General features: G+C 33.2%; 1 protein-coding gene and 1 long non-coding RNA gene across 2 annotated transcripts; both read left to right on the top strand.

Moving 5' to 3' along the window:
* The first annotated feature begins 4,023 nt into the window (after nucleotides 1–4,023).
* LOC136802061 (uncharacterized) lies at nucleotides 4,024–7,329 on the top strand. The gene is made up of 3 exons (XR_010845948.1): nucleotides 4,024–4,356; nucleotides 5,644–5,706; nucleotides 6,238–7,329. It is a non-coding gene; the product is annotated as an uncharacterized lncRNA (long non-coding RNA).
* A 279-nt stretch (nucleotides 7,330–7,608) lies between these two features.
* LOC136802063 (ATP-dependent DNA helicase PIF1-like) lies at nucleotides 7,609–10,016 on the top strand. The gene is made up of 2 exons (XM_067058769.1): nucleotides 7,609–9,156; nucleotides 9,438–10,016. The coding sequence occupies exon 1, from the start codon at nucleotides 7,677–7,679 to the stop codon at nucleotides 8,994–8,996; it is 1,320 nt and encodes a 439-aa protein (XP_066914870.1). The 5' UTR covers nucleotides 7,609–7,676; the 3' UTR covers nucleotides 8,997–9,156; nucleotides 9,438–10,016.
* Nucleotides 10,017–10,353: the final 337 nt, after the last annotated feature.

The raw sequence follows: 10,353 nt of genomic DNA, 5'->3' as shown, positions 1-10,353 counted from the left end.
AACAGTATCATTAAGACTTGCCTTATTAATCCATTCAAAATTATCTTTTGGACGAATTTTTACTTTTATTATGACATCTTTCTATCGTTTCTATTTTCAAAAACTAGAAAATGCCTTTTCTGAATTAGTTGGAACAGACTTTACATTAAGTTGATAAAAGAGCTAAATTATTTTTCCCCAAAAGATTTGTTGACAGTCTATGTTTGTAAATCGTGTATTTCGAAGCTAGATTACTCTTACGCTGTTAAACTGTATTTGTGAATATTTAAGTGATTATTCTCAAAATATATCAAGTAAAGTAATGCATAATGTGATGCTTCCTCTTTTTTCTTGCGGTATTTTAACAAAACAATTTCGAGTATGTTTCGCAAAAACCACTGATATTTAAACCTGATTTACCCGAGTTTGAACTGTAAAGAGGCTGACGTGAGCAAACGGGTAAATCAGGTAAACCCGAGAACCCTAGTTACCCGGGTAAGATGGGTTTCTATTTTTGGAATTTTTCGACCCGAAATACTCGAGTAAATTGCTCATCGGGATTTTCGGGTATACCTCACGTCAATTACTTGAGTATTACCCTAGTATTACCCGAGTTAGTTTACCAGGGTGGGTGATAAATTTCACAAAAAATTAGAAATGACTATTTTTCAGTGCAACACTTGTAAGGAAGGCTGGCCACTTTGTAAGACTCCAAATGATAAAAGTAATTATGAATGCGTACGATGTAAAAGAGATAAAACTCGGCCAAAGAAATTTAGTATTGAAAATGATATGATTCCAAGTAAAGTTCCACTGGAACTGCAAGGTTTAACACAGGTTGAAGAAATGCTTATTGCTAGAGCATTTCCTATTATTCAAGTTTATACTAAGCCAAATGGAGGGCAAAAAGCTTATAAAGGACATGTTCTAACTTTACCGCATGATGTTCAGCACATTGCTAATGTTTTGCCAAGATATCCCAGTGATATACCAGTTATCGTTTTTAAAATTGACGGGAAAGATAACAGATCAAGAGACCTAAGAGTGCGGAGACAAAAAGTTCTTGATGCATTAGTGTGGCTAACCGGAAAGAATAGTATGGGGGAACCAAATAACCCAAGGTACCAAAATGTGACTATTGATAGAAGTAGATTTGATAAATTGCCTGAAGATGATTATTTGCAAATGCCAATGAATGTAGACTTCAATCAAGAAGAGGTTGAAGATGATGATTTAGATAATGAGGGAATTCTTCCTGATTTTGGTCCAAATTCTGAGGATAGTGAAGAAAAAACTTATGATTGCAATACTGAAATGGGGAGTTTTATTCCAATTAAAGTAAAAACTAAGAAAGAAAAAGATATAATTAATGATTCAATTTTGAATCCAGAATCTGTTAAGATAGGCAACGAGCCTTTAAATGAGTTCACTACAGAGTATTTGGCTACTTTAGCTTTTCCAACACTTTTCCCAGATGGTAAAGGAGATCCAACCAATTCAAGCATCAGAAGGTCTATTGCTAAAAGTGATACAGAATCTTTTTCTGAAAAGATTAAACATTTGATAAAATTTGCTGAAATGATAGATGGGAAATGGGTATACAGATTTGCAGCCCATCCTCGATTTGGGTTTTGGGCTTACAATATGCTTTATCGTAGACGTCTGTTGGGACAAGGAAGTTTTTACTTGAAGCAAAATCCAGGAGAAGCTAATTTGACAATTAATGAATTACAGGATATGGTTAGAGAAGGTAGTCATGCTACAATCATGAAAAAGCTAATGAGATATGCGAAGAATGTAACAGGTACAAATGCGTACTGGAATCAGGCTAAAGAAGAATTAAAAGCTACAATTAGTCAGGTTGGTTCTCCAACAATTTTTTGGACTCTGTCATGTGCTGAATTCCATTGGCCAGAATATCATGCATTATTTTCAAATGATAATGATAGCTCAAGTGATACATTGCGAGAAAATATTATTAATAATCCTCATTTGATAGACTGGTTTTTTACTGTCAGAGTTGAAAACTTTGTTAAACTTTGGCTTTATGAGACCTTAGGTGCTGAATGGCACTGGTACAGATTTGAATATGCTGTTATGAGAGGCTCTATCCACTGTCATGGGGTAGCAAAACTTAAAAATGACCCAGGATTGTGCTCTCTTACTCAAAAGGCTTTAGAAGGACATATAGCTGAGAAAGAATTACTAGATTCTGAATTTGAGGATATTGTCAGAGTTGAGCTTGAAACTAAAGTCAATGAAGGAAAAGCAGCAGAAAGGGAAGTTACTGAATATGTTGATTCTATTGTGACAGCTTGTAACCCCTGTACTCCTGAAGAAGGCTGGGTAAAACCGATGAGCTTGACAATGATTATGCAAATTTAGTAAATAGTGTTCAGAGGCATACTAAGTGCAGTACAGCCTATTGCTTACGTAAAAAGAATGATGATGAACAATATTGTAGATTCAATTTTCCTTTTGAGGATTGCAATGAAACTTATATTGAATTTGAAGAATTGAATTCAAAGAAATATGGTAAGCAGTACAGACCAAAAATTGTATTAAAAAGAAACGACTCAAGAGTAAACAGGCATCAGAGATTGCAATTGCAATCATGGAGAGCTAATTGCGATATACAACCAATTATAGATTACAATGCATGTTTAGAATATCTTGCTAAGTATGCCTCAAAGGCAGAAAAAATATCAGATGTTGCTCGAGACGCTTTTGTTTCTGTTGTTGAGAATTTAAAAGGAACTGAACAAATGAGATCTGTTATTCAGAAATTAATGATTAGAGCTGTCGGGGAAAGAGATTTTAGTATACAAGAGGTAATGCACCATATATTATCATTAAAACTGGTCAGTTCATCTTTTCAAGTTGTTAATGTTTCGGTTGACGGATCTCGAAAGGTTGAAATCAATAATGAGGATGTCCTTACTGAAGCTTCAACTGTTGATAATTATGCTAACAGGGCTAACCTTGAAGGATGTGATGCATTCGTTTTAGATAGCAATTTTATGCAATTTGTTTCAAACTATTCAGTGCAAAAAGATGTTTTGAAAAAACGTAAGAAGCCAGTTATTGTTAGAGCCTTCCCAACACCATCATTTGATCCAAAAGGACCTAATTTTTATGTATTTTGCAAATACCAACTGCTAAAATACAAACCATGGAGGACCAGGATTAGTGATGCTTGGGATGGTTTAAGTGAGAATGATACTGATATGTTTTGCTAAAAATGGAATGAGTTTTTGCAAACTGATTTAGGTCAAAGTGTTGTCCCTAATTGGAGAAGAGAATTTAATAATGCTGAATTATATTTTGAAAGGTCAGAAACTGATGAGTTTGAAGAGAATGTTGAAGGGGAACGTGAAGAATGGATGCACTTAGCTGATTTATGTGCGAATAACAACGAAATTAATCAAGATGAGCCATCTCATAACGATTTAGAATATTGGCAGTCTTGTAGAAATAATTACACTGAAGAGCAGATTGGAAAATATGGTTTCTTGGCTTGACAAAAGAAAAGCCGAAATGTCTGAGAACCCAGTTGAACAAGTGTTTGAACTAAAAGTAGACTCCCTTAATGAGTCGCAAAGAAAAGCATTTGATATATTATTAGATCATGATATGAATCAGAGAGATCACACAGTAAAATCCTGTTTTCTTGATAAGTGAATACATCTAGATTTAAGAGTTTTCAAGAGAAACTTTCTTATTCCAAGTGAAACACTCTTGATAAGGAAAAGATATAAAAACTAAAATTTGCGCACTCTGGAAATAAGGGAAGTTTTCTTAAAACAAGGAAAAGACATTTGTGCAAAAAAAAATACGCGGAGAGATAAAGAGATTATGTACAATATAAGCATAAGTCGAAGAACCAAGTAAAAATGCTCTTAAATTAAGTGATATGTTCTTATAATGATAAAAAACTTTCACAATAAAAACAAAGAGTCTTGTTTACCCATAATTGCTCCTATTGAGTAAGTTAGCTTTGTTAACAAAAAAGCAAATTCTATTTTGCTCTCTTCGTGTTGAACCGTTGAAAAAGAGAGAGAGAAAAGATATATTGCAGAACTTTGAGCAAGGGTGGAAATGTTTGGAAAGAAGGCAAAAAGATTTCAAAAGCAAAATTTCTTTAAAAACATTTTTAAAACTTACTGAATATCTTAATCAACAATACTTTGAATCTAGGAATTAAGTTGCAAGCTTTTTTGACCAAAATTTTCAAACAATAAATGTAAAAATTCCCGCCCATTATCCGCCACTTGCAAACATTGGAAAACCGAAGTCAAAACACGAGGGAAAAGATTCAGTCGCCATCTTGGAAGGAAGCCATGATAAATAATCTTGACAAGCCAACAACTTTAAAAGGCAAGTATATGTAATGTTTTTTTCTCTTTTGCTTTAATTGTTCTAAGGTAGGTTTTTTGCTTTGAGATGCTTTCAGTTATGAATCTATGAAGAGTTTTTCACAGATTTGTCTGTTTGTTTTTGTTTTAAAAGCTAGCTATGTCAAATGTAGCTAAGAAAAGCCCCAAAATGAGGTGCACAGGCCAGCTTGGGTCTTTATTTGTATTTGGGGAAGGGAAATGAAACTCTTCATTTTTTCCACTTCTTAAATTTGGAAAATATATCCTTTCTTGCAAACAATACTGACCGTGTTTTATGGGAAGTATTTGCTTATCTCTGATTGTGGTTATGGTAAGAGATGAAAGATTCGACATGATTCTCTTTTATCAGAAGTTAAAGAAAAATGATGAGTTTTTGGTAAAAATATCCGTGTTTTATGGGAAGTACTTGTTTATCTCTGACCGTGGTTATGGTAAGAGATGAAAGGTTCAACATCATTCTCTTTTATCAGAAGTTAAAAACAAATGATGAACTTTTAGTCAAAATATTTAAATATATTAGTTAAGAGGAAAGTCAAATTAATTTCTATCATTGTTGATCTCTCATGCATATAATACTGACCGTGTTTTATGGGAAGTACTTGCTTATCTCTGACCGTGGTTATGGTAAGAGATGAAAGGTTCAACATGATTCTCTTTTATCAGAAGTTAAAGACAAATTGTGAACTTTTAGTCAAAATATTTAAATATATTAGTTAAGAGGAAAGTGAATTGACTTCTATCATTGTTGATCTCTCATGCATATAATACTGACCGTGTTTTATGGGAAGTAGTTACTTATCTCTCACCGTGGTTATGGTAAGAGATGAAAGGTTCAACATGATTCTCTTTTATCAGAAGTTAAAGACAAATTATGAACTTTTAGTCAAAATATTTAAATATATTAGTTAAGAGGAAAGTCAAATTAATTTCTATCATTGTTGATCTCTCATGCATATAATACTGACCGTGTTTTATGGGAAGTAGTTGCTTATCTCTGACCGTGGTTATGGTAAGAGATGAAAGACTCAACATGGTTCTCCATTGCCATTAAATTTAATGACTTTTATAAATCTATTTATTATCTATTTATTTTCTATTTCTGGCCCATTTCTGTTTGTTTTAAAGTGTGTACTATCCACTTGGGAAATTGTTTCTTTGCATTAAAAAGAAAGCAAAAGGACAGTATAGATTATTAAATGACATGTGCATGGATTTTCACTCAAAATTTCAAAAAATCTGAAAACAAGTTTTAATTTCATTTCTTCAGGTTGGGATGTTCAAGAGAAAACTCACTATAATGGATTCTACTTTCAGGCAGAAAGAACTAATGGTAAGCAAAAGAAACACTTTTCATATTTTGTATCTTGGATCTGAGCTGCCAAATTTTATGTCCCATCTGTACAGTACACTACAATCATGGACAAAAGGTTGTAGACAAATGAAATTTTAGTGAAAAATAATGAGAAATAGAGCAAAATGACACTTCAATGTGTCTGAGAGGGGAGGGATGTTAAGAAAAATACTTTTGAAGTCGTTGCATTGCTTTTGAGGGAACCACAAGCAAAAAATCAGCGTTTTGATACTGGTGTAAGCCAGTTAATCAAGCCCTTGTGGTTAGACTGTAGTGGGTGACTTTGAATGAACAGCTTTGGATGGGTTAAGAAAGCACCCAGAACCTCTTGGGAACTTGTTTTTGATCAATATTTAAGTATTTTAGAAATATTGCAGAAGTCTACAAACCTTTTGTCCGTGACTGTACAAGACATTTTAAACCTAACTTCGTAAATCATACAAACTAGCCAATCATTGGGCTGTTAGTAAAATGTTTCAATTATAATAAATGTTTTACTTCCATTTTCAGGAAAAACTATATGGTTGACCCTTTCCTCAAGACACCTTATACTATGAAATGACGCTGAATGACGCATGATTATCCTTATCGAGCCTCTTCTGGATTTCTAATTAACAGTTTTGTTCTCAAGAGATACTGGACACAAACATCATGAAAATGAAACAAACACCCTTTGGAAATCAATAAACTATGAGAAACTCAAAACAGTACACTAAATTTAAATATCACGAGCAATGATAATCACTACATCGAATTTAAGTAATTGATAAATATCTGGGTTTAATAATGTGTAATTTGAGACACAATTTGATAGTCGTTTTGGTCAATATGCAGTGAATATTTCTTGTTTTTATCAATAATGTAATGATTTGTCTGCATAAGAGCCAGTCTTTTAGATTAGACTATGAGATCGAAAGATTTTTGGTATTTTTTTGGGTTTTAAGGATTTTTTGGGATTACTGGAAACTTCTGAAGTTTAAGATTTTGTTTCTTTTTAGATTTTTTGGGGTTATTTTGGAAAAGTGGGCAAGATTTTTTCGTATTTACTCCTCGATGTAAATTCATCAAGTTGTCTGTGTTAGATCGAGACATGGTGTCCTATGAGTCATTTGATTGCTCAATTTTAACCACCCCCCCCCTCAGAGTTTGGAAACCTTTTTTATTGTCCCCATACCTTTTCAAAAACATTACCGAAATCTAAGAGTCCTCAATCTCATACCTTTTGACCTAAAATTGGAATATTTGAAAAAGTTATTTGTCAACTACAGGGATGTTTTATAATATTCTTTTAAATGAGTGCATGAACTGTATTTTAGTGAATATAAAACTTGAAAATCTTTACGGTTTCAGCCTAGAAATCTTTGTAAGCGCCTAATTTTTGTTCCTATCTTGATTTTCAAAAAGGGTTTTCTCCCTTTTGGCACTAAATGGACTTTATAATACTCATTATTTCGATACTTTGTAATCCGTTTATAATTTACATAGTATACTAAAAAGAAAATTTCAAGCAATTGTAATTTACTTTTTCCGATTTTTTTAATGGTAGGGCTTGTATTTTTTTAAATTTTCATAACAGTTATATTTTCAAGAAGACTATGTTTGCTGAATAACAGCATTTCAAAACATACAATGTTTACTTTTAATCGTTCTACGTTTCGGACGTCCGTTAAAGCAAAAAATAAACATTAGAGTTTTGAGCTAATCAAGACTTTTGCACTTAGTTTAAGGGAATCAAAGAAAAATTCACTTGAAATATCACACTTATTATAAGAGATATGCACTTAAAAAGTGAGCACTTGGTAAGTTTTCTGCACTTGTCTATACACTTGGTAAGTGCCAGTGCTCTTAAAAGTCTCCCAAGTGTGTTTCTCTTATTTTAAGAGAAATGCTCTTATTTTGAGATTTTTTTTCTTATTTTAAGAGTCCAGGATTTTACTGTGCAGCTATTCATGATGATTACCGGGTTAGCAGGGAGTGGAAAAAGTTACTTAATTAATAACATTAGAGCTTTACTGAAAGAGAAATGTATTGTATCAGCCTACTTTGGAATAGCTGCATTTAATATTAATGGTAAGACTTTGCATTCTTTATTGAATCTTCCAATAAGAGGAAAAAACCGAAACGATTTGAAGGGTCCTGCACTCTTACGACTACAAGAAAGACTCAGTGGAATTAGATATATGATTATTGATGAGTATTCTGTTGTTGGTCAAAATATGCTAGGATGGATAGATAAACGGTGTAGACAAGGAACAGGTGAATCAGACAAAGCTTTTGGTGGAATATCTATAATCTTGGTAGGAGACATTGCTCAATTACCCCCTGTTGGAGATGAAGTATTGTATCATAAGAAACCTAGAAGTGAAATTGGTACATTGGGTTTTTGCATGTATAGAAGGTTTACGACTGTGATAAAGCTGACAGTAAATGAAAGATCTAAAGGTGATGATTTTGAGCAGGTAAAATTCAAAGCTGCCTTATTGAGATTAAGAAACGGTGATTCAACTGAGGAAGATTGGCAGATGTTCTTATCTAGGACACCTGCCAATTTGACTAATAATTTAAATTTAAAAGAGTTTGTGAAATTATCTTTTTCAAATGAGAAAGTTGCTTCCGATAACCATGAAGCATTGATGAGCTTAAATGTCCCAGTGGCACAAATTAATGCAAGACACAGTAATAAAGAATCAGCTAAACTTTCTTCAGACGACATGGGTGGATTAGAACCTAAGGTATTTTTAAGCATCGGTGCAAGAGTAATGTTGACTAGAAACCTTTGGACAGACCAAGGACTTTGTAATGGGTCAATGGGAATAGTTAAAGATATTATTTATCAAGAAGGAGATTCTCCTCCAAATCTACCTATAGCTGTTATTGTTCAATTTGACTCTTTTTATAAAGGACCAAGTATATGCGAAGACCAGCCTCGCTGTGTTCCGATTATTCCTTTAACAAATTCTTCAGACCTTCGCGGTACATCGCATGAGCGACAACAGCTACCTTTGAGATTGTCTTGGGCAATAACTATTCACAAGTCTCAAGGATTAACTTTGAATAAAGCATGGATTGATTTAGGAAATACAGAAAGATTTATTGGTTTAGCGTATGTTGGGATCTCAAGAGTGAGAAAGCTAAAAGATATGATAATCGAGCCAATGACATTAGAGCGATTACAAGATATTAAGAAAAGGAAAAATTTTAAATTTAGAGAATTAGAAGAACAGAAAATTAACGGTTTGGCACTAGAAACTGAGGCGAGATTGATTTGATAAGGGTGTACATTGATGAGAACTAAACGTTTTTAATGACTGGGTGGGTGGTAATACATTTTCAAAATTGTAAATAATGATTTTTTTCTATTTAAAGCTCGATTTGAAATACATGTCACAAACACAATTCAATGATGCTTCTACATGACACTTCCTAAAGGTAAGAGTGTTATTTCAGTTGTCGTGAGTGTTTTTTCAGTGCAACAGTATAATTTGTAGAGTTATGTCTTATGTTATAGTGGTACTACTGTTTTCACGTTACATGGCAACAAAAGTCGCCCAAACAAAGCTACACCTCTCAAATTTTGAGCCTTTTTAGGTGAAGTACAGAATCAATCAAAACATCCCTTTGAACAGGCTTAATCTAGCAGAAAGGTTTATAGTGACATAATGGCTCATTTTTAACAATTTTAAATGATTTGATTTTTTCTCCGTTTTTAGGTCATTTTCAAGCTTATCAACAAAACGAGAAAATGATTTCAATAATCAACCTTCGTATCGTTATTTCACAATTTGACCTCTAGCATGTTACGTCAATTCGATGCTATTTGTTCAACCATTTTCCTTGATGTTCCTGATGCGTGTATTAATTCAGATCAGTTATTTATATCGACTACATGATAACAAGTACAACGGGTTATGAATAATTTACATTCAACAAATAAACCTTAACGTTATCAATTCACAGCAGTTATATATTAACTACATGAATGCTGTATTTCTATCTACAACAGATTACGAATAGGTTAGATTCAACAAAACCTAAACGTTATAAATGTTGTTGACTTCGGATATACACAAAGATGCTGATACAATGATGCTTATTTCCCTGATAGTAGACTGGTGTTTTTGGTCTTTAACTATTTTAAATGTCATACCACACAACGTGGTAGTTGGAAATTGAATTGTGTTGAGACGGACTTATCAATATTTTAAAGCAGGAAGCATATTTTTATAGAGACTTCTTTCCATTTTAAACGATAATATTTTAACACGAAAAATACTAATTTTAATACAATACATGCCTACTCTTACGTTCCAAATAAACGCCCCCCTTGTTAATTTTTCGAAAATTTTCCAACCCCCCGGACCTTATTAGGACCCCCCCCCCGTTTATCAATCTCTAAGAATAGTTTCAGCTGTCAAAGAGAAGGCCCCTTATTTTGCTCTTAAGGATGACAGCCAAGAAAAGGACTTTACATCTAATTTCAACTTTAGAACATAATGTTGTTTTAAAAGGCTTTTATCGTCGTAACTAAATGTTACTTATCAAATTATAATGGCTGGCAATAAATGTTTAACTCCGGCGGTTTCGGGGCATTTATAGCTTCAGCTAACTGCTAGTTTAGCCAGTAAA

This window comes from Clytia hemisphaerica, unplaced genomic scaffold, assembly GCF_902728285.1.
Source record: "Clytia hemisphaerica strain Z4C2 unplaced genomic scaffold, Clytia hemisphaerica genome assembly, whole genome shotgun sequence".
Taxonomy (NCBI): Eukaryota; Metazoa; Cnidaria; class Hydrozoa; order Leptothecata; family Clytiidae; genus Clytia; species Clytia hemisphaerica.
This window is presented reverse-complemented; position numbering and strand designations above follow the sequence as displayed.

Bases quoted from the DNA above. Each gene is read 5' to 3' on its own strand.
- LOC136802063 (XM_067058769.1), top strand. From the start codon at position 7,677: ATGATGATTACCGGGTTAGCAGGGAGTGGAAAAAGTTACTTAATTAAT.